General features: G+C 52.8%; 10 protein-coding genes across 10 annotated transcripts; 6 read left to right on the top strand and 4 right to left on the bottom strand.

Moving 5' to 3' along the window:
• Window positions 1–151: 151 nt before the first annotated feature.
• On the top strand, window positions 152–2,056 carry LAESUDRAFT_659031 (MFS general substrate transporter; the record flags this gene model as incomplete). Its single annotated transcript, XM_040904779.1, has 10 exons — window positions 152–327; window positions 396–513; window positions 569–669; window positions 726–892; window positions 950–1,172; window positions 1,222–1,256; window positions 1,307–1,368; window positions 1,424–1,620; window positions 1,800–1,917; window positions 1,976–2,056. 10 exons carry the CDS (start codon window positions 152–154, stop codon window positions 2,054–2,056), a joined length of 1,278 nt encoding a protein of 425 aa, XP_040761526.1.
• A 489-nt stretch (window positions 2,057–2,545) lies between these two features.
• LAESUDRAFT_814442 (WD40 repeat-like protein) lies at window positions 2,546–5,832 on the top strand. The gene is made up of 8 exons (XM_040914582.1): window positions 2,546–2,740; window positions 2,795–2,907; window positions 2,957–3,051; window positions 3,104–3,203; window positions 3,262–3,408; window positions 3,459–3,594; window positions 3,645–5,542; window positions 5,598–5,832. Exons 1-8 carry the CDS (start codon window positions 2,723–2,725, stop codon window positions 5,701–5,703), a joined length of 2,613 nt encoding a protein of 870 aa, XP_040761525.1. The 5' UTR covers window positions 2,546–2,722; the 3' UTR covers window positions 5,704–5,832.
• Window positions 5,833–6,280: 448 nt separating this feature from the next.
• On the bottom strand, window positions 6,281–8,275 carry LAESUDRAFT_814441 (uncharacterized protein; the record flags this gene model as incomplete). The annotated part of the gene is made up of 3 exons (XM_040914581.1): window positions 7,814–8,275; window positions 6,587–7,763; window positions 6,281–6,537 (listed from the first exon to the last, which is right to left on the bottom strand). The coding sequence occupies exons 1-3, from the start codon at window positions 8,129–8,131 to the stop codon at window positions 6,281–6,283; spliced, it is 1,752 nt and encodes a 583-aa protein (XP_040761524.1). The 5' UTR covers window positions 8,132–8,275.
• Window positions 8,276–8,292: 17 nt separating this feature from the next.
• On the bottom strand, window positions 8,293–10,254 carry LAESUDRAFT_683335 (uncharacterized protein). Its single transcript, XM_040905822.1, has 2 exons — window positions 8,668–10,254; window positions 8,293–8,614 (listed from the first exon to the last, which is right to left on the bottom strand). Exons 1-2 carry the CDS (start codon window positions 9,888–9,890, stop codon window positions 8,491–8,493), a joined length of 1,347 nt encoding a protein of 448 aa, XP_040761523.1. The 5' UTR covers window positions 9,891–10,254; the 3' UTR covers window positions 8,293–8,490.
• A 187-nt stretch (window positions 10,255–10,441) lies between these two features.
• Window positions 10,442–11,560, top strand: LAESUDRAFT_728803 (uncharacterized protein). The gene is made up of 4 exons (XM_040909515.1): window positions 10,442–10,681; window positions 10,742–10,957; window positions 11,018–11,285; window positions 11,350–11,560. The coding sequence occupies exons 1-4, from the start codon at window positions 10,661–10,663 to the stop codon at window positions 11,415–11,417; spliced, it is 573 nt and encodes a 190-aa protein (XP_040761522.1). The 5' UTR covers window positions 10,442–10,660; the 3' UTR covers window positions 11,418–11,560.
• A 620-nt stretch (window positions 11,561–12,180) lies between these two features.
• On the top strand, window positions 12,181–14,340 carry LAESUDRAFT_814438 (uncharacterized protein; the record flags this gene model as incomplete). Its single annotated transcript, XM_040914580.1, has 5 exons — window positions 12,181–12,282; window positions 12,337–12,555; window positions 13,633–13,696; window positions 13,734–13,920; window positions 13,995–14,340. The coding sequence occupies exons 1-5, from the start codon at window positions 12,268–12,270 to the stop codon at window positions 14,338–14,340; spliced, it is 831 nt and encodes a 276-aa protein (XP_040761521.1). The 5' UTR covers window positions 12,181–12,267.
• A 496-nt stretch (window positions 14,341–14,836) lies between these two features.
• On the bottom strand, window positions 14,837–15,456 carry LAESUDRAFT_683332 (uncharacterized protein). The gene has a single exon (XM_040905821.1). It carries the CDS (start codon window positions 15,365–15,367, stop codon window positions 15,047–15,049), a length of 321 nt encoding a protein of 106 aa, XP_040761520.1. The 5' UTR covers window positions 15,368–15,456; the 3' UTR covers window positions 14,837–15,046.
• On the bottom strand, window positions 15,438–17,146 carry LAESUDRAFT_659051 (uncharacterized protein; the record flags this gene model as incomplete). The annotated part of the gene is made up of 13 exons (XM_040904783.1): window positions 15,438–15,575; window positions 15,638–15,749; window positions 15,813–15,874; window positions 15,939–16,035; window positions 16,092–16,299; window positions 16,352–16,434; window positions 16,490–16,542; window positions 16,600–16,636; window positions 16,695–16,718; window positions 16,775–16,824; window positions 16,876–16,948; window positions 17,005–17,047; window positions 17,101–17,146. 13 exons carry the CDS (start codon window positions 17,144–17,146, stop codon window positions 15,438–15,440), a joined length of 1,026 nt encoding a protein of 341 aa, XP_040761519.1.
• Window positions 17,147–18,492: 1,346 nt separating this feature from the next.
• LAESUDRAFT_761627 (uncharacterized protein) lies at window positions 18,493–19,772 on the top strand (the record flags this gene model as incomplete). Its single annotated transcript, XM_040912948.1, has 5 exons — window positions 18,493–18,824; window positions 18,992–19,043; window positions 19,102–19,184; window positions 19,246–19,571; window positions 19,684–19,772. 5 exons carry the CDS (start codon window positions 18,493–18,495, stop codon window positions 19,770–19,772), a joined length of 882 nt encoding a protein of 293 aa, XP_040761518.1.
• Window positions 19,773–19,826: 54 nt separating this feature from the next.
• LAESUDRAFT_751428 (uncharacterized protein) lies at window positions 19,827–21,808 on the top strand. Its single transcript, XM_040911666.1, has 7 exons — window positions 19,827–19,861; window positions 19,919–20,046; window positions 20,405–20,582; window positions 20,618–20,714; window positions 20,976–21,081; window positions 21,215–21,563; window positions 21,676–21,808. Exons 2-7 carry the CDS (start codon window positions 20,009–20,011, stop codon window positions 21,781–21,783), a joined length of 876 nt encoding a protein of 291 aa, XP_040761517.1. The 5' UTR covers window positions 19,827–19,861; window positions 19,919–20,008; the 3' UTR covers window positions 21,784–21,808.
• Window positions 21,809–22,381: the final 573 nt, after the last annotated feature.

Raw genomic sequence — 22,381 nt, 5'->3', positions numbered from 1 at the left:
GAACCCTTACCGCTGCACATTAAAGAATGGCGTCGAGACCTCAGCCTTGGAGCGCATTGCTATCTGGCCAGCCTTACTGCTCCCCTTTCCCCCAATCGTCTCAGGTCTTCCTGCTATAAGGTCCCCGTTTTCTCACCGCTCACTCATAGCAATGGCAAGCACCCCGAGCAAGTCCGACGAGCATGACCAGAAGACCTTGGAATCCGTCTTTGTCGACCCTATTTTATCGGTCTCCGACGGTTTGAAAGAGCCCCAAGTGGAGCCTGAAGTATCCGACATCACAATTCCTGATGGTGGTTGGCAGGCTTGGCTTACTGTCACTGGGAGGTAGGTCAGATGTCGCTACGGCGGTCAAGGTTTGTGACTGCAGCTGACTCTCGATTACACTTCCTTAGCTTCCTCCTTATTTTCGTTACCTTTGGCTCCTCAACATCTTTCGGTGTCTTCCAAAATTACTATGCACAGCAGAATACCTCGACGTCGTCGAATATAAGCTGGATCGGCTCCGTGCAGGTATATATTCTCAATAACACGTTGAAAGGCGCGCAGCTATAACCTCTCATCTCAGCTAGCTCTCTTCTACTTTGGAGGGCTGCCGGCCGGCCGGCTGTTCGACGCGGGTTATTTTCGCCATATCCAGATTGGTGGTTCCCTCCTCTTCTGCTTCTCGTGAGTTGAAGGCTTTGAAGAACTCCCATACCGACTTATTGATCCTGCACAATTAGATTTTTCATGCTTTCATTGGCGGACACAAGCAACTACTATCAGCTGTTGCTGTCTCAAGGCGTCGGAATGGGACTGGGCGGCGGGCTGCTTCTTACTCCTGCTCTTTCTATCCCGTCACATCACTTCAATAAGAAGCTATCTCTCGCTCTCGGTATCGCACAAGTTGGTGTGTATCATGCCCGTTCAATCCTATTAGCTCCTCTGACGTTGATGAGCGCGGCAGGCTCCTCTGCAGGAGGAATCATCATGCCGATTATGCTGAATCAGCTCTTCAATGGCCGTGCTGGTTTTGCATGGGGCGTGCGTGCAACTGCATTCCTCGTACTCGGTTTGCTCGCAATCTCCTGTTGTATCATGAAGACCCGGTTGCCACCAGCGCAGCATCAATCACAGATCTCGATGAAGGCGCTCGTAACAGACACGCCGTATGCAATCTCCTTGTTCGGGTGCGCGTTATGGCTGCAATTTGATCCTCCCGCGCTAACGAACATGTAGGGTGTTCATGGTCATGTGGGGATTGTTCTTCCCCTGTGAGTTCTCTGCTTGCGGTTGGAAACGTTGAATTGATGGTCCTGTTCAGATTTTTACCTGCAGGTGTGGGTGACCGAGCATGGGCTGTCGAGCACCCTTTCCTTCTATACGGTGAGATATACCATGCGCGAGAATCATCTAGGTAATTTACGACCTTGCCCTTCAGATCCCCATCCTGAATGCCGGAACCATTTTCGGGCGTATTATTCCGAATTTCATCGCAGACTACGTGGGCGTTTTCAATATGTTTTGTCCTATGGCGCTCGTCAGCGCAGCGTTGATCTTCGCCATGTTCGGGGTGATGAGTCCCGGAGCTGTCATCGTGTTCACGATTCTGTATGGATTCTTCACGGGTTCATGTAGGTAGTCGTACTTTGCTACTTGTCTTTTGCTGACGCACACGATTCTTAGTTCTCGCCCTGCTCCCGGCCACCATGTCAGCAATGGCTAACAGCAATCGGGAAGCTGGGTGAGTACTTGAGTTGTCAACGGAGTTCTCTGGCTGGCTGAGATGCTGACGTTGCCTGTACTTGCTTCCGTAGAATCCGCATCGGTCTTTGCCTCTTCGTAGTTGCATTTGCAGTGCTGTCTGGCACACCAATCGACGGTGCATTAGTGGGCTCCGAATATGTCTGGTACAAGGCACTCCTCTTCAGTGGCGTAAGCAAACGAGCTCGCTCATCGTAATGCCATTCGCTCATCGTTTGATTTCTCACAGATCATCATGTTAGTCGGTTCGGCCCTGTTAACAATCGCAAGGCATCTATTTGCGAAGAGAAAGGGAACCGTCTGGACCTGAGAGTTCTGGGCCTTTCTACTGCTCTAACTCGATTGGGTGTCAGCATATCAAGTTTCGAATCGCCGAGTTGAGAATGTGTTTTACATGACAGTGATGAATCATGCATCGTGAATAAATACAAGCCTTGGGATCGCATGAAATGATCAAGGGAAACCATACTTCTCACCACCGATGCAAGTATGCAATGCGCTAAAGCACTAAAATGGCGGTAACTTTACCAATCTTGTGCATTATAATACGACGACCTCGGCTGAAGCTAATTGAGGCCGTGATGTCGTGAGGTTTTCGTCCTTAATGGCGTCAGAAAGCTGCTTCCTGGTCATGATGAAGTATATATGCCATCGCCTGATCGACCACGGCGGCACTGTCTTTGCGCGCCTCTATGGAAATTGTGGCCACCAGTCAGAGTTTACATAGGTCACGTGTGGCCATTTAGGCGCTGCTTGATTTATGCTTTCCTACTGGTTGCTTGATCACTTTTCTGCGAAACTATTCTGTGCTGTTCTCGCTCTCTAGCTCGAGTCTTCCTCCAACTGCGGTGAACTGCACTTTGGTCTAGCTTGTTGCTTTCTGTAGGACTTTGCAAGTCTTGTCTGTTCCCGGGCAGTGTTGGGAGTGAGATCCAGTATTGCATTTGCGCAAACGCTGCCAGTCTAAGTACTTCTGATGAAGGCCAACTTCAAGGTACTTATCGGCTCCATGACTTTCTCACAACCGCCAATGTTAACACGATAATAGTTTTCAAATCTCTGCGGGACTGTGTACAGACAGGGCAATATCGTCTTCACTCCTGATGGCAACTCCGTGCTTAGTCCTGTCGGCAATAGAGTGTCTGTCTTTGATCTTGTGAAGTGAGTCTATTAACTCTGAGATGTGTGAGAAAATGTTGATGATTCTCAGTAACAAGTCTCGCACGTTTCCATTTGAGAATCGCAAGAACATCGCGGCCATTGCGCTGAGCCCGGATTCTAATGTGTTGATCAGTGTAGACGAAGGTACGTCCTCTTTTCCTTATGTTGTCATCATGAGTATTCACCATTTTCCCAGATGGACGTGCACTGCTTGTCAACTTCCGGAGAGGCGTCGTTCTGCACCATTTCAACTTTCACAATCCTGTCAAGTCGATCAAGTTTTCTCCAGATGGGAAGTGAGTAGGCTGCATCAAGCTTCTGAATATCAGATCTTTCATTGCTGACATTCCTCAGGTACATCGCAGTAAGCCACGATTCACACGTGCAGGTCTGGCGCACGCCGAATCACCTCATCCGGGAATTCGCCCCGTTCAACCTGCACAGGACATACACTGGTCATCATGATGAGGTGCTGAGCATTAAGTGGTCCCCTGACTCTCAGTAAGTTGACCGCATTTGTTAGCCACGACTCGGACTGAAATAAGGCGCAGATGTTTCCTAACTACATCGCGGGACATGACCGCTCGTCTCTTCACACTGGACCCTGTGGAAGGTTTTCGTCCCAAGACGTTCGCCGGTCATCGAGACATCGTGATCAACGCGTACTTCTCTGCTAACGGAAAAATCGTATGTCTGGCTTATCTTTCTTTAATGGCTGGGTGCTAATCCTACAATAGATTTACACTGTAAGCCGAGACGGTGCCGTCTTCACATGGAAGGCAAAGCCTTCAGAGGAGGCTGACTCGGACGATGAGCCTCAGTTTGTCGCATCCTCATCGACGCTCGCCGACTCGATCGCACATACCCGGTGGGGTGTACACCAGCGCAACTACTTCAACCAGCCTGGAACACGCGTCGTCTGCAGCACGTTCCATCGCCCTTCGGGCTTGCTCGTAGTCGGCTTCTCCACAGGCGTCTTTGGGCTGTGGGAGATGCCCGACTTTACCAACCTGCACACGCTGAGCATCTCGCAAGAGAAGATCTCCTCCGTCGCGGTAAATACGTCCGGCGAGTGGCTTGCATTCGGTGCGGCACGCCTCGGGCAGCTGCTCGTGTGGGAGTGGCAGAGCCAGTCGTACGTGCTCAAGCAACAAGGCCACTTTTCGACCATGAACACTCTCGCGTACGCACCAGACGGTATGAACCTTGCCACTGGTGGCGAGGACGGGAAAGTGAAAGTGTGGAACAGCACGTCGGGGTTCTGCTTCGTAACGTTTTCGGAGCACTCTGCACCTGTCAGCACCGTGGAGTTCGCCAAGGCTGGGCAGGTCCTCTTCTCTGCATCGCTTGACGGAACAGTGCGCGCGGCGGACCTCATCCGGTATCGTGTCTTCCGGACGTTCACGTCGCCGACGCCAGCGCAGTTCGCGTCACTCGCCGTCGATCCTAGCGGAGAAGCAGTCGCCGCAGGCTCTCAGGACAACTTCGAGATCTGCCTATGGAGCGTGCAGACGGGAAAGCTGCTAGACGTGCTGGCCGGTCACACAGCCCCTGTATGCGCGCTTGCATTCTCGCCAACAGGGAACTTGCTCGCCAGTGGATCATGGGACCGCACCGTCCGGTTATGGAACGTGTTCGGGCGTAGCCATCTCGTCGAGCCATTCCAATTATCATCCGAGGTGCTTGCGGTGGCGTTCAGACCAGATGGAAACGAGCTTGCTGTCGCGACTCTCGACGGACAGCTGATTTTCTTCGACGTGACTCAGGGTCGGCAGACAGGAGCCATCGACGGCCGCAGAGACGCAGCGCCCGGTCGCAAGGCAGGCGACGTCACTGTTGCCGCAGGAGGCGGAGCGCACAACAGCCTGTGCTACACAGCCGATGGCCGGTGTGTGCTCGCGGGCGGGCGGAGCCCATACGTCGCGCTGTACGACGTGCGCGCGGGCGTGTTGCTGAAGCGCTTCCGGACATCGGACAACCTCAGCCTCGAGGGCACGCAGGAGATGCTGGACAGTCGGAAGGTGACGGAGGCGGGAAACCTGGACCTCATCGACCAGCGCGGGGACGATAGCGATGTTGACGAGCGGCGGCAGCGTGACGACGAGCTGCCGGGCGCGAAGCGGAACGACCTTGCGCGGAGGCGCGTGAAGGAGGAAGTGAGGACGACATGCGTGAGGTTCGCACCGACGGGCCGGGCGTGGGCGGCGGCGACCACAGAGGGACTGCTGATCTACTCCTTGGATGAAGGCGTAGGGTTCGATCCTGTGGACCTTGCAATGGACGTGACTCCGCAGTCCGTGCTGCAGCTGCTGTCGGAGCGGTCATTCCTTCCTGCGCTGATCACCGCGTTCCGTTTAAATGAACGCGCGTTGATTCATCGTGTCTTCTGTGCTGTACCGAGAGATGACATCCGGCTGGTTGTGCGGGGCCTGCCGCAGGTCTATGTGGGCCCGTTGATGCGATGTGTGGCGGAGGCGCTGGAGGCCAGTCCTCGCGTGGAGTTCGTGATGGTCTGGGTGAAAGCTGTTCTGGGAACGCATGGGCGATTTTTGAGAGACCGTGCGGGCGAGCACGCCAGCGTGCTGAGGTCACTACAGAAGGCGTTGGGTGAATTTGAGCGGCTGATTATGGGATTGTGAGTCATTCGTTGTTGCGATGCCTTGTCGGTAAATTGATGACATTGATTGCAGATGCGAAGAGAACAGTTCTACACTGGCGTTCCTTTTAGACCAGATGAAGCTGAAGCAGGCTGCAGAAACACAGAGCGGCAACGATGCTGTCATGCAGGAGGCATGACTCCCTTCTTCCGCCGCGGCAAAAAGTAACATACTGTAGTTGTGATAATCTCCATCTATGATATCCATTAGAATAGACTGTCGACACGTGAGCGGCAAGACACTATGAAGATACCATGCGATCCATCCCAACCTGAGACCTGAAGGCCTGACGCATAAGTGTGCTTCTCGCGTCACCCTGCACGCAACTATCGTGTGAATGAACGAAATGGGCGTGTAGTATGAATCTGTACACATCTATCATATAGTGACATTCAAGAACGATGTATATAAGAGAAAGCGGTGGCAACAGCACCAGCTCGAGCATAGGAAAGACATCCACCTTGGCTCGCAAATCAAGGTAATATATTAGAAGGATAGCAAACAGAAATGTTTTCGCGGCCCTTGCAGTTCATTGAACGACATCTTCGGGGTGAAGCTAGCTCCAGCGCCGACGTCCACCAGAAGACCACCGTGACCGATCGTTCGTAGTACGTGAGTTCGCTGGAGTGGCCGGCGTCCTCGGGGATTGTGAATGACGGGCACCCGAAGCTCCTGGAAAATTGTCAGGATTTCGCGGCATGTAGAAGGGGACGTCTTCACCCACCATTCGCAGCAGATCGAGCGGCTTCCATCTGGCGCCGCAGCTGCCTAGTCCTCTTCCTACCTGCTCGCGGAGGTCTCTTTCTATGAACACTTTCAGTCTGTACACCAGGCTCCGGCTCAGAATCAGAATCGGAACCCGACTCTGATTCAGGTTCTGACTCTGTTTCCGGAGCAGGCGTGTTCGAGACATCGTACACGATCTCGTAGAGATCTTCCGAATGGTCGCCGTTCGGAGCGCCTTCGTACGCTGCTGCGACGCTCAATGAGAATGAGAGTGTACTGTTGGTAAGTGCACTCACTATCACTGCCAGCGGCGGCCCTTGCAGCGCGCTCGCGGTTGCGCCGAGCGGTGACTTTCTTCCCTCCGCGTCTCCGAGGCTTGCGACGGTGTACTTCTTCCGTGTCGTCCACGCCCACGAGCAGCACACCATCGGCGTGCATAATCTTGGTTTTATTGGGGTCGCATTGGGTGAGCACAATTGATTCGTCCTCGTTGCGGTCTCCATGAATGCCAGAAGGACAGGAACCAAGATATACGAGCATATAGTCATCAGAATCGGTATGATCGGCATGCGAGGAGGTTGAAGCCGTGATGAGCAGAGATCTCGTGCCAATCAAAGTGACCGTATGAATCGTGATGATGCCGGAGTAGTTAGGCAGCGAGACATACAGCGGAGGACAATTCGAACGGAGAGCCCACAAGAGCAATGGCAAGATCACAGAGGATGGACGCATCCCGTTCAGCGCAACGAGGGCCGATTGTTTATGCCTGATTGCAGGGGTCGCAGGCAACACGGACACGCCACAAGGGACGGGAAGGACTGTCACCTTGCGCGTGCCGTCAATCACATAGAAGACCGTGGTCAACGCCGGACTCCAGAGTCTCAAAGCCATATTGAGATTTTCCACAAAAGGCAGCGTCAGAGCACCTAAAAGCTTGTGTGCATACAATCGCTCCAATCCAGCTGGGATCAACATAGATACCTGATTGATTGATTCGGGCGACAAGTGACGAAATTGGTTTGAAAGAAGACTACACCGAGGAATGCCAAGCTGAGATGCAATGAGCTGCAAATGACCGGAAACCAGAGGACCAAGACCAAGGAACGAGCTCAGCGAGACAGCAGCCGGACCGTAAAGAGCGTTGACCAGAGGAAAGTAACCGCCAACTGTGACTATGGGAGGTTTGATCGCTGCCGAGGCTATCGATTTTTCGATATTGATTCTGGTCTTGACACCGAGAGCCATCCGTACTATGAAATGAGGTGGAACTTGCTTGACGACCGAGACGAGACCCAAGAAGTAACGCAAGAATACTGTACCGCCCTTCGTAAACAGCAGTTGTTGTGATGTGAATTCCTCTTCTGGTGTAAGCTGTCTCCACTTGAGGAGCTGTTCCTCAGGTCGTCGGTAGTGAACGAACACTTCACAATCATCTGGAGGATATTGGTACATCACAGGCTTGGAGGGAGCCCGCTTAAGATGATCATGTCAGTCCAGTGCCAACAGGTGAGGCAGCCACTAACCTTGGCTGGAACCGAAACTGCCTGGTACTTGTCATATACGAGCACTCCGATGCTCAATGATACCACCCAAACGAAGACATTGACGACCAACACGATGGGGTCTACTGTAAAACCAGCCGACCTGTACGTGATCGTCACCACCGACCAACCAAAAAGGTCCGTAGGAAACATAACATGAGGAAAAAGGACGGGTGTGACAAGTGCTCTCGCAGAGTGCAGCGACGGTGTCAAGATGGTAGAGATGAACGCGTCCAGCGCGTCCAGGAACTCGGATGGCCCTCGGCCAATGTCCATGATCCTGGCTACGGCGTGAGACATGGCACAGGTTAGGTGTAAGTTACAGTGCGGATGTCAGTACGAACGAAAGAGCAGAGTCGGACGGTGAGGCTTGTGTTGAAATTGTGCGGCAGGCGTGCTGTGACCGCTGGCAGCCGTGACACCACCCATTCAACAGCGCCTGCCAAATAGGGATCCCCTCTGTCAAAGACGGCTACTGCATCTCAATTGACTGCGCCTGTGTGGCCATCATTCACCATATCGTGAGTAGGATCATTGAGTACACTTCGTAAAACAGTGTGTACATATTCACCATAGTATTATGGAAGCGTGACACATGTACACAGGGTAACCTGGGAGTCCGGACCTTCATGGGCTACTTGACGGTGGCCAGATTAACCTCAGACCCTCATCATGTCACTCGTCAAACGAGTGTATACGAGGACAGTGTCATTGCTCTTCCACCAAACTTGCAATTCGTCAGGCCCACGAACCTTCAGAATAATGTCCAATATTTCAAGACCTCTGGGCAATTGTCAGTGTCTCATCACCTGCTTAAGTTGCAAAAGTTAACTCACGTAAACTCTGGTATCGCCACAAACTCTTTCCCCGAGAACAAACGGTCGATGTCTGGCTCCAAGCCATGGGCTCTTGCAATCGCTGGGACACTATCCAAGCGAGACCTTGTACGCACTGTCCAGGCCCAGGAACCACGGGTCACACAGCTATCACCCGTGGTCTTGAACGCATACAGTTTCATCTTCTTCGGACTCCACGCCAGATAGAGACATTGCGTGGTGGTCTCGCTATAGCGCCCCAACCACAGCCCAACAAGCGCCTCCGGCGACCATTCCTCGTCGCATGGGTCTATTCCCTTCTGGACAATGGACTTCATTGGGAAAAATTGCGGCGGCCACTTCACGATGGTGCGAATGTTCAGCTTCGGCCGATGGAACTGTGTACACCTTGGCACGGAGCACCGAAGCAAGATCGAGCCAGGATTGAGCGTGCGGGTGGTTGCAGGGTATATGGAGGGCACGGGAACGTCGCTGACGGGAGCTCTACGAGGTTGACCGTCGGTGTCCGTGCAGGCTTTCAGGTGGGGCAGCTCACGCTCTGCGTCATACCATGGCGCATCGGCTATGGGGAAAAAATCCGTTTCCCCCGTTTCCTCGTCGATATCCTTGTACATATAGCTTTGATAGGAGGGCGCATGCACCTGCAAGGTGGCAGGATGAGCGTCTATGCCACCGCAAAGCACGCGCACGGATGGCGGCGTGTCCTTCGCTACATTTTTATGACGATCAAAGCATATCTTGAAGGCCCTAGTGTATTTGGGGGGAGTGGGCATCTGGTCAACGGATCGTTCCTCGGGAAACTCCCAAGCCTCGGCAACGATCCCGCCATCCTCGTGGTCATCTCCCGAGAGGAGGCGGAAGTGCATCATGGATCCCACATACTCGTGGTCGCTCGTCCATAGGCCGAGCAAGGCACCGTATGGGTACAGCAACTGCGTGAAGACCGTGTATGACGATAGGCCTGGAAATGTGGCATCATCTCGGAGCCCAAACCGGGCGGACATACGCTGCCAGATCGAGTGATCCCTGGCATGCTGGTGAAATGCCTTGCAGGTGCTGAGCTGGGAAGAGACGTCGACGGGTGATAGGTAGCTGCAGAGCTTGAAGAGCAGATCATAAGGCAAGCCGAGCATCTTGCAGTCTGGTGCTCGGACCGTGTCTGTGTCCGTTTCTGCTTGTATCTCGAGGATTGGCAACTGCTCCGGGATGGGATCTGTAGACATGGTTGCTCGTGGGAGCTGCGCGCTGTTCGGTTTTTTCCCTCTGCCTTTATGAATTGATCACTACTTGCGTGGCCGTGCCTTAATAGACGCTAGTCTGCACTGCCTGTCACAGCCACTGCATCCTATCGTGGGAGTCAACGTTGTGAACTCGGCCTATTGATGCCTGCAATCTGAAAATATTTGCTGCCTATGGAAAAACGGCTCGTGGGGAGGAGATCGAGGCTAAATCTGATAGCCAGATTGAGTGCTCGCGAGTACGTCGATTCCGAGCCATGATGGGAAGTTTTTGAAAGAAGCACAAAACAGCAGAGTTCCGTCTGTACGAATGCAGCACGCAGGTTAGATACTACCAAGAGTACTTAAAGCACACCCTGAACAAGCGCGGTCACGTTCGTTGTGGCGGTGTGCTACCCGCAGCCACAGTGGTTGTTTGCATCTATTTTCCGACAGCCTCAACCTCGCCACGTCCTCCACGTGGCCTGGCGTTTCCGCGGTACATCATGACGTTCCGCACTCTGACTCCATGCTCGTCATTTCCAGGGCAATTTTCTCCGCCTGTCACGAAAATCCGACGGAGGCTGTGTCCTGCGCCTCCACAATCCCCACCGCTACGTCATCAGGGCTACGAGTCTCCATGCAACCAGCTATATAAACCATGGCCCATCGCCAAGGTGGTACATAGTCCTCCCCTCCAGTTTATGAATTGACGACCGCTGCCACGACCACACCAAAATCAGATTCCAATCTTCCACCTTTCATCATAAGCAATCATGCCCTTGTTCAAGAGCAAGGTTAGTTTCATTATCGCTGGCATGCGCCGTTCTCTAACTTTGAACGTTCAAACTCTCAAGGAAAAGAATACGCGGGCTCAAGCGGCTGAACAGAAAGGTCGTCACGACCCCAACCAATACGAGAGCCGCGGTATCGATACCAATACCGTTGGAGGCACTACCGCGCTCGCCGGTACAGGCGGCGTTCCCTACGAGAATGACGGTACTACGCACGCAGTTGGTAGTGGTGGCCACCATACACTCGGTAGCGCATCGGGCCGTACGGGATATAACGACGTAAGCACTCGAGATGGCATTCCCTCTCTCTCTTACCGAATGTTTTCTGTTACAATTCAGACTACCGGATACGGCAATACCGAGCAGCGTATTTCCCCGACGGACAACGTTAATACCAGTAACTTGCACGGCGGTGGCGGCGTGCGCGGAGCGGAGGGCCGCGTGGAGCAGAAAGTCGGCGAGCTTATCGGAAGCCAGGCGTTGCAGGCGAAGGGCGCAGAGAAAGAACAGGAAGCGCAGGCGTTCAAGGCGCAGAGTTCCGAGCTTGCTGAGGCTGAGCGACTTGAGCGTGAGGCAGTCATGCGCAGGGAGCGTGCCGTTGCACAGGGTAAGTCGCAGATGATTGCCATTGAATCAGCGACGGTTGTACTGACTACATAATACATATTTAGGTGCACACCCAGCGAACAAGCAACTCGGTGGACCGGATGGTGTTCGGGGTAATGACCAGACCTACTGAGGGAGATATACCTCTATCTAAACATGGCTATATATCCTGTAGGATAATGTCGCTTTTTGATCAATAAGTGCAATTTTGTGGAGAGGAAAGTGATGTTGAGGGGAAGGTTGGATTATTGTGGAACGAGAATTGATGATGGTTACAACATTCGTCGATGACCATCGTGATTCGGCCATAACCACAACAGGTAGTACACACGTTAAGGGACACAACATCATAAGAAGCAGCGAGTCAGAGCCACAAGCACAGGTTCATAAGATTTGCTTGTCCCGGAAAGGACTAAATGGCACGCCGAGTGTGCAAGCCTTCGGACAAGGTGCTAGAGAAACAGAACGACTCGGTTCCTGAATGCTTGGTCAGGCTTAGTCTGAAGAGGTTCTCTAACGACTCTGTTGCGTAACAGGACCTGTGAATGCCTAAATCTATGCGGATAGTGAAGTCCTTCATCGGTGTAATGCGGATTCGCAGCAAACATAACAGCAGTGGACAACCAGCGGGCTTTGTACTAGATATACGATGAATGAGGGACTCGGAGCGAGATGTTTGTTAACGCTTGACAGTTGCTTCTACAGCGCAACGTGCATAGCCCAGATATTGCTCGCATTCCCCGCGGCGACTGCGCGTCCTGCCGCGCATGAGCAGGGCTGACGTGAACGTGCTCTAGCGTCTGGGGCGAGGGCGTCCATCCGAATCTATTCCAATGCGCAGGATGCATTGCTGCGTCCAGCCAGGCACCCTCGAATGGACTATATAAAAGGTTAGTCAAACCACTACAAAATTCCAACACCCACAAGAACGCTCTCGTATCACCCACTCAACCAATTCGCCTGATCCCTTCTTAGTTCACGATATGCACCAACACCACGTAAGTGCGCTAAGACGTGACGTTACGGACATCATCGACTCACCAATCCCTCAGGGCCCTCCTCCTCCAGGCGGTCCTGGCGGTCCCGGCGGTGGTCCCGGCGATGGCCCTGGTGGTCCCGGCGGTCCTGGTGGTCCCGGCGGTCCTGGTGGCCCTGGCGGTCCTCCTGGCCAGCTGGGTCACAATCAGCCGCATCCTGGGCCCGACCATCCTCCTCCTGGCCCTGGAGGTCAGCAAGCTCCCATGGATGGGCCCCACGGCGGACCCGGTCCTGTAAGTACAGAACGATTTCTCTGCTGCGGCGATATTGACCCTGATACCGTATATCTCCTCGTGCAGCATCATGGACAGGGATTCTGAGCGAGGTCGTCTCCACGGAGCGGTGTATCGCGTGTATAAGGGAATTGCGATTGGTATTGCAATGTAAGGCGCGCTGTAGCGGTAATTCGACAAGGTTGAATGTATACGAGTGGGAATGCGTGTTTCGGCGGCTGGAGTATTAGTCGATAGCGGTGATGGACGCGTCGTATGGCGAGGCCTCAAACGTTCGTAATTAGGTACTCGTCAACCAGCGTGAATTATGGCCCTTCAAAGCAAAACCACTGCGCGCTTGAGAGATTGTCAGGCAGTATCAGGAGCCGCGTTGATGGCTCTCCCGCAGTGTCCAGACACAAATTAATGACTCAAACTTGAGCATGCCAGAAAGAATACACATGTGTCAACAGGATGATAGTGCTGCGACAGAGGAATCACTTCAGTCATTGAAGTGAAGTTGCGACTTTGAGGGTCCTCGCCGGAGACGCGACTCGGCCAACGCGGTCACGTGAATATCACGTGCTGTGGCACGCCCTTCCAAGAAATAGTGTTTCCACTCTTGACTCTTGCGCGATGTCAGATTGAACCGTCCTTGTCGTCTTGAGCCTCAGCAGCACGGAGAACCCTGGCTCACTTCCTTATTACAGTGCGTGCATTTATTCTTCATGTTGCAATAACTTCTGTAGTGATACCATCCAACTGAGGACCGGAGGCGCGAAAACATACATTGGTGTTCTTGATTTTAAAGAGATAGTTTCCGATGCATATCCAATACAGTAATCGCGGGCTGTATTCTCGAATCTGAAAGGATTTAGCTCTGATAGCTCAGAGTTTTACTTGCTGCTCCCTCCGGGCGCCTGCAGTCATTTTTCTTGATCCCTGCACTGCCTAGGCTCGTCTTGATCGTGTCAGTCGCAGACTACAGTGATTCTCACCGGGGCCGGCCATCTTTTCGGAAAGGTTTGCAGCTGATTCTGGACTAGTTAAAGCTCTTAAGCGAAGCCGTCAGCAACATCCCCGTTTCATGCTGGACAGCTCACAACCCCACCAGATGACTTTGACAAAGTAGCAATCCTCGACGAGCTGTTCTTCTCGCGTTGTATCGATCATCTGCAACCCTGTCTTACGGATGATAGGCCGTATCAGCTTCGTTTCCCTATCTGAAGCAGATCTGGATGGTATCGCGAAGGCGTGCGATGCAGCGACCTTCGGCAAATACAACGAAGATGGGCTCGACGAAGACATATCGGAAGGCCAGAAATTGGATCCTCCCAACTCGCTCAAGTTTGATCCCACAGGCTGCTGGATGCGACCTGCTCAAAGGTGATCAGGACAAGTCCGTTACGCTCCAAGCTCTATAAGCTCAACTTGTATGGTGAATTGCCATTATTATTCAGGCGTGCGGCCGTCGCTCGTTGTACGTCATGCCCAGGATCCTTCTTCAAGGCTCACAAGGACACTTCTGGCAGTGAGTATATGTCCGGATCCCTTGTGCTCATTCTCTCGACCCCACAAATCAGAGCTGGTCTCAAGCTCACTTACCATTCCCAGTCCTGGCTGCTTGACCTGGCGCGAATGATCGATGCTGAGGGTCATTCCCAAGTAGTCTACGTTGCATTCTTCAGCGGCGTGGACCACGAGACCAAGCTCTTCGAATCTGGCTATCGGATCCCTGTGATGTATAGCCTGTATACGCAGGCAGCCGCAATGGAGGCAGGGTCACCGCCCGAGGACCTTCGATAGCGCCCGAACCGGAGATACATGGCAATGCATTCAAAGGTACTCTTTCGGATCTGGTGAACGACGAGAGCTTACTGCCATACTGTGGACTGCTGGGATTCGCCCTGCCCTGTGAATACTCATTCATGCTGGACGACAAGCTTCACAGCCAGGTAGAAATCACTTGACGGCTGAAAGGTAACGACGCAAGCATCGTGGACATCTGTGGGCAATTTGGATGTGGATGCCTCCCTCAGGTTCATCTACCAAGTTGCATCGAATTGGAGCACTGGGAGAAGATCGTGATGGAATCTCTCGACGGATCCGAGAAAGAACAGCGGTTCCTCTATGTACTACAAATCCGTGGCATGGAAAGAGAGTATGTCTATAACGCGAGGGATCATGGCTTATCGAAGGTCTGCTACTGAGGGTCGGGTTTCTGGTTTCGCATTGACCGTGTAAAGGTGCAGTTATCATGTCGGTTACTAGCATCTGGGTTCTTCAGAAATACTCTGATTGTGAGTCAAAGAGAATTGATTTTATGCCCAAGGAAGCACTCTATACAACTAGATGCATTGGTAGTAAACTACTGATTACGGAGGAATGACTGTCTTCCTCCGCGAGGACTGATTTATGAGTTAGTACACTACCCGCTGCGGCTCTTTTTTCCGATAGGACCAAGCACACAACAAGAGGCCCCTCGCCCCTCCTGCATCCTTCTAATGTCTTCTTAGAATATGTATAATGCCACCAGCCATGGAGCCGCTCCAAGAAAAAAAGAAAGAAAAACAACATTGTCGCGGCTGCGGCGCCCAAGGGTATGTCGCCTGCGTCCAATGGCGTAATTTTTGGTATTCCGTCCGAGTTTTGCAGGAATTACGTGTGAGAAAGCGAGCGAAAGCGAATGCTGCATTGCGTGCGAAATGATAAATGATCGTGAGGACTGAGCAAGGATTTGTGTTAAATGACTGGGTAAGTATGCAATTGATGCCAGTGCTGCGCTGCTGCTAACAGCGACCGGCTCTACGGTGCGAATAGGCATGAGAGGCATGTATATCTACGGATAGAGGTTCAACGCACATATGGTACATGACCTCTCCTCCTCTCTTCTACGGAATGTTCTATAGCGCCTCAGGCTTGTAGTCGATTGGACTGAGATCCGAGTGCGCCGACTCGAGGTCTTCGGGCTTGGGTCTTTCAGACCCGCCTTGATGGTATGTTGGGAGTGTGTCCTCATCCGCCACTGTGAACGTCTGCATCTGTAGCCATAGGAGAAATATGAGCCACACTCATCACGCAGGCAGGATGGGCTATAACGCACCTGCACATGCACACCAGTAGCGATGTCTTTATTTGCACGGCCATTGATCTGGCTTGCGGCGCCGTTTTGCGCCGAGCGGAAATTGACGCCGCCTGAATGTGTACTTGCAGAGCTTCAGATTAAATCAAGTACATGTCAGCATTTCGTAAGTTTTCGAGTACACAGGTGCACATACTAGACTTCTGGTCCTTGACTGGAGAACTTTGTGAGGCGACGCACGGCACGGCATGCAGCAATCTAGACGTTATTTAAAACGAATTGCAATCAGCAGAGAACGAAATCGAGAGCTATGACAACGCACAGTACTCGCGACGGCGGCCGGTACATTGAATATAACAGACATGACAGCATTGAGGTTCAAGCACATGAAGATCGTGGCGACGAGATTACCAGCAAAGCTATCGTCACAGATGATCAGCATCGCACAATAGTAGGAACGAAAATGAATACGCACGCAACAACGAAGTAAATGAGACCATCTTTGAACAGGAGCTTCACGAGCTGCGAGCTCTTCTGCCGTCCCGCTAGCTTGACCGCACTTAGAGTCATGACGAGAGCGTCAAAGGCCATAGAGTAGATAAAGGTCGCAGCGAGGATGGTGTTGTTCGTGTGTGTGATCGCACAGCCAGCGCCTGGTACCCACTCGGCTTTCAGCAGCACACCTATCGATGCTGTCAGAACACTTCCGCCGCGATAGACGAGGTCCCGGCTGACCTTGGAGGATGATCGACCAGTGTCCCAGGATGACACAGACAAGCAGGGCAGTGATGTACTTGTTCTGGGACCAGATCGCGATGCTGCCAACGTACGATCGGTACATGCGATACGTGATGCGAGATCAGTCCCGCTTACGTTCGGATCGACAGGTTGATGCTAGCAAATCCGACTGCGCCGTCACCCAGAAACTGATGGACGGATCATAAATTATTATAATGATGCGCGAAATGTCTGAAATGACGAACTTGGTTGTATGTGTACAGCGCCTGACAGTTGACTTCTCTACGATCAGAAGAGGTCATCAACGGTGGCACACGCCTCTGAGTGGACGGTGACTTACGTCTCCGTGTCCAATGCAATCAAGCTAGAGATGATATGCAATGAGCAACGGCCATTTCATACAAACGATAATGTGCTTACATGCCGATCATCGTAAAGAATAGCGAATATCGACCCAGGAAATAAAAGATCTATTGCGCGCTTATCAGTGAGGGAACACAGTCAAAGTGCGTGCGACGAACCAAGGGCCATTGGAACTTCCGCTTGCCCGTGATGAACGACCACTCAAAGTCGAACGATGTTGCAACCTCCCAGCTGCACTGCGTCTCAGTCTCGTGCTACGTGGTCACTGCAGTCCGCCATCAACATACATATAGAGCCCCGCTAGCGCGTGCATAAACTTGATGAACACCGCTATGACGAATGTCAGCGAAGGTTCTACCGCACACGAGTATGATAGCGCTCACCCGAGTCTTTGTCAAGCTCTGCCGTCGACTCCCAATCGATAGCCATGGTGTTCCGAAGCAGTCAGCGACAGAGGAAGATCAACTCAAGAGGTTAGGAATGCCTGTCTGAGGGGCCGACTCGACTGCAGATCAGCGGGGAGAAGGATCGCCAGAGAGCAGAGGCTTTATGAACTTGGCCTCTTCCGCGTCTGCATCGCTTTTAGAGCGAGCCTTGCCGAAGCCGAGAAGAAGGGCTGGCCAACCAATTGGCACCTGGAGCGCAGGGGTACCCTCTGCTTAAGCGGGTGCGAGGGTCGGTCATTGCCTATAGACTCTATGGAAGAAACATCAGAATTCGGCCCTGTCGTCAGCCATGCAACTGGGGCAATTGTGCATCCTTCCCAGTGGCAGCGTCAATCAAGGGACTAGGCCGGACATCTGACCGCTTGCGCGCTGACAACCTGGGAACTTTGGGAAGCAGCCGAGTGCAATATTCTGCGTGTTAGTGTTAGTAGCCGCCACACATATTGTGCACTAGTAGTGCCTGACTACTTACTGCGGTGCTATTGCAAACTGGAATGGCATATACCCGGGCATATTGTTTGAGCTCGGCAGAGTTCATCCACAAGCGAACAGCCGAAACGGGGGAAGGGACAAATGAAACTGAATCCGCGAATATGTCGACTTTGATGCGAACATTGCGGTTAAACGGTTCTTGCAAAGGCCTTCTTCATTTTGAACAGGGTTACATGGCCGGTTCCGCAGTGGCTGGGCCATGTCGACGGCATCCTTTAGCCCGCATCGCTACCAAAGTTAACGTGAGCGTTCCTTCAGGATAGCATCCAGACCAAAAAGAGAGAAACCACTCGTCTCCGCCGTCCGCGACTAGTCGGATCATCTGTATGTAATATTTCCCACCGTGGAGACGCCAGTTGATTCTGTCGGGTTTGTCAATATGTTTTGTCTCACATTGCATCCTCGAAATATTGCTCGTCGGTTTAGTACTGCTTAGTAGCACGGACTGTTCGTCACTAGCCCGGTGTCTGAGCCGGTGCGATTCTTCATGTCGCTCAGTGTCGCGCACTTCACGGGACAAGCTTATCTATGAACGGCGGGCTATACCTTGCAAGCTGCGTCCGTCCTCGAACGCAACACTAGTCTTTCCACCATTAGGCCACCCTGCTCCTCGCTGTCCTTTCCGCCTGGCGATTTTATCATCAAGTCATAAAAGAACTGTTCAGTGCCCGATGAGGACAGCCGAACAAGATGGTGCCACAGGAACTCGAATTACTCGTTACTGGCATTTCGATATCCTTGGTCGCGATACATCGCGAGCTGAATGCAGTCGGACTATGAACTACTCCGGACGTCGTACGTAGATGCATCAGTGCGGGGAACCTTAATAGATGCTCAATGTCCACACGGTGGCTTATAGACGCAAACGATCGCTTCGGATCATGGGGCGGTTCAATACATCTTTCAGAACTGCTAGGATCTTCATTCAGGACCGCAACTCTCAGTTCCATTCCTGCCATTCTGCTGGAATCGAACGTGGCACAAAGCAAATTTCACCCATCTCCATCTGCGAGACTCGTGCTTCCCAAATTCATCCCTGAATCGACATCGCCTACAGTGAAGTCGCCGGCATTCAGACCTCCGGTAGCAAACGTCTTAGGAAGAGGCGCGGATTATGCCGAGGGCGAAGAGCACAAGAAGATGCGCCGCGTTCTGACCACCGCATTCTCGTAAGTACCTTGTCCTTTCACCTATCGCTCCCGCTCCCGCTCCCGCGGTCCTCGACGGAAGATACTCCTCGGGAGCCACACTGGTTCTCCGGGAGCGGCGCGGCGCGTCCTGCTTCGGTTGCTTCTTCATTTAGTGCACGTGCACCATGTCCTGATATGTTCAAAAGCCCCGAGGTAAACAAAGGCATTGCTGAAGACATATTTGAATGCTCGGAGAAGGTGAGGTTGTTATATTCGAAGGCCGTGACCGCCAGCTGCAGAATCTGACCATTCTCAGCTCGAAAGCCGCCTAACGAATCGCATTCTCTCGCACGGTGGTGGTGCCACCGTCAACATCAACGAGCACAAGTTCTCGTGCACGTACGCATCGCCCTCACGTAAGTATCATGTATGCTGTATCGTAGTGAAGCTCGTTCGCCAGATTGGACATCATCGATCATCGGGCATGTCGCGTTGGGACGACTTCAAATCCGACCAGTCCGCGGAAGCGAAGAAGATTCGCGCATCCTGGGGAGAACCATGTCAATAGCGGCATCACGTTTGGCGCATTCATCGTGATGCTGATTATTCGCGCGTTCCCAGACGTCTTCGTCCTCCCGCTACCGGCGATCAAAGCCGGCGGGCGCATCCGCGGTATCACCGCGTTTACGCCCTCTTCGCGCCCCGTCGAGTGTGGCGCATTCAATGACTGCGGGCGTGACATCCTCAGCATCCTCATGACGGCTAAGAAAGAGGGGGAGTCGAAAGGTGAGGGCCTGACGACCAGCAGATTATGGACAGCGTCAAGTGCGAATTTCCGTCTGCCATGAGTCCGAGCGCCCGAGCCGCAATCTGCCCATGCACTGACGCTGGCTTGCAGATTCGTATGCTTATGGTGGTCGGTTACGGGACAACGGCGGGTCGCTGAGCTTCATGCTGCTTGAGATCGTGGGCCACCCCGAAGGCTAGCGGAGGCTGAGCGAAGAGATATGGCACAGCGACTTCGGCTGAGATGATATACAGCATTTGAATAACCTCGATGCCGTAGTAAAGGAAGGGTAAGTCGTATCTGCAGTTGGCATCTCAGTTTGCAGAGGCTCACGCAACTTCTCCAGGCTCCGCCTCCGTCCCGCATATTGCAAACCGAGCGTGTTGCCGTCAAAGACGATGTGATACCCCCCCTGAGCAAGCCCATTTCACCGCGAATGGTGAGACACCACGTCTCCGCGTTAAAGCCGGCCAGGTACGACCTTATCTCTCTTCTGTGTCAAGCTGCTCACCATGTGCTACATCTCGTTCCCGCGTCACTTCTTCAGTACTGCACATCTCTTGTGAGGCCGTGCAGCGCGACCCGAACGTATGGGGCCCGAACGCAACCGAGTTCAAGCCTAAGCGATAGATAAAACCCCAGTGTATCCCAAGCCCTTCTGAGCTCCCTCGCGGGTGAAGCGGCCTCGGATACCAACCCGGCTAGCTCTTCCACCCACTCTCGTCCGATATGTTTATTGTGTTCTGCTGACCATGAGGATGGTGAATAGCTGTATTTATATTACAAGGCTACCTTGCCTGCTCTTATCCGGTCGCTTGAGTTCAATATGAAGTGCATACGAGGATTTCTCCGACCTCCAGCGCGCAACAGATGGACAGAGTGGCCTCTTTTCCACAGTATGTCACTCTTGCGGCATAAAAGAGGGTGAATACTACAGCACAAGGCGATGGACATATTCTCTTGCCTCTTCCTCCCGCGAAGATTTCGATGACGCAGATAGGGTCCTCCAAGTATGTGATATTGCTTTGAAACTCGTGACCCGCAGATCATCATGTGGCTTTCCATGCAACGATATTCTAGTCGCGTAATTGGATTGCAGAGAGACATCGTACACCGAAGACGTGGCGCCATCTTAATCCTTCGTCGGTGATAGTACTCCTTTTGAGCAGGATGTTCTGATGACCAGGTCTAACAGTTTTGGTGAAGTTCAATGGGGCACTTGCAACGCGCTCATCTTGTTCTGAACTAAGCCTCGAACTGACGAAGGCGGAGCTTCCCCAAAAGCATCTCAGTAGCCTGGAGGCCCATTGACGGAACGGAGGAGACAAGCGCCCTCGCTCGGAGGAAGCCCGCAAGTTGGTCTCGGCGACAATTCATTTCTGCTCAACTCGATGTGGATTAAGACCACTTTGCCGCTGCTTGGTCCAGTGCGCCTGTCGATTTTCAGGCCATCAAACCCGGATACGCAGGAAGGCTACTCTCCGCTGGACCCGTGTTCGGAGCGCGCAAGTAGCTTCAAAGGTTGATTAACCCGTTGTGAATTTTCTGCTTCTGAACTTCTTTGCACTTGGACGTTGGCTCGATCCTGGACGGAAATGCACTTGCGTTATGAAAGCGTTCTACCGTCCTTACTGTTCTTTAGAGCAGCAACCTGCACCAACAACAATTCCAAGGACAAAGCAGGGCTACCGCCGCGAGCATTTCCGCCGACCTTCTCGTCAGAAATGTTCCTCCGCCACTCGGCGATCCGCCATGCTCAACGTAGAAGCTCGATCCTAGCGTGGACGCGCGTCTTCCTCATCCTGCAAGGCGGCAAATTCCTGGAGCTTGGAGCGGCGTTGACAGCGCTACGGACACAATCAGTTTTTCCAGAACGACCCGTGTTACGGGGCCGTGTACAAGACCCAGAAGATTCGCGCAGAGGCCTTGCTGCGCGCTCAAACCAGGAAAACCCGCGGCGCACATCAAAGCGTATCAGAAATTTGTACCAAGTAAGGCGAGAGCTTGTTGGACCCACAGACGCTTGATTCAATAGCCGGCCTGGCCATAAGGGACGTTGTGCGAGGATATCACGGTGAGGAGGAACTGTCGAATGCGGTATAGTTCGTAGCTGCTATCAGTGTGAATGCTGAAGAGATCTGCAAGATCCTTGGAAATCGCACTCTTGTGCTCGTGTCCCTTGTTACCCAAGCGACGATCATGACCATCTGACCTCGCCTTGGAGACTCGTGACACCAGGCTGAAGGAGGTAGCCAGAAACCTGGGTAGGGTGTCGAGGAGTTGAACGAAGGATGACGAGACTCCAAAAGCAGTTTGAGAGCCATGCTAGTCTGTGCCACGTTGCCGCGCAACAGCATGCGCTGGAAGGAGTTCTCGTTCAGCGGCTTGACATCGACCACACTTTCAATTCTGGCTATTTGCGCCCCGTGAGGGTCTCGATTCTCGAAGGGAACTGAGCAGCGCGATACCACTCGGGCATCCGCACGGCAAGCCCCAGCACTGATGCTGGTCTCGCAACCCCAAATCTCTTCTGCTGCTTCGTCTTCGCCGAGGGCTTACCCGATGGGTGCCTGTTGACTTGAGATACAGTCCAGATTCGCGCTAAGAGTAGGCTGTGCCGCGTTTTTCAGCGGCGCCATCTCCGGTGCTGAGGGCGCAAATCGCCATTACGGTATTCGGCCGATCATTCAAGACGCAGCCGCCAGGCTCCAGCAGCGATGCTTTCTATAGTATGGTCAATCAACTCTAAAAAAGTTGAATTTGCTTGCGCACCAGAAGTTTTAGGCGTGGGTATCGAGTTGATGGCGGT

This window comes from Laetiporus sulphureus, assembly GCF_001632365.1.
Source record: "Laetiporus sulphureus 93-53 unplaced genomic scaffold LAESUscaffold_37, whole genome shotgun sequence".
Classification (NCBI taxonomy): Eukaryota; Fungi; Basidiomycota; class Agaricomycetes; order Polyporales; family Laetiporaceae; genus Laetiporus; species Laetiporus sulphureus.
This window is presented reverse-complemented; position numbering and strand designations above follow the sequence as displayed.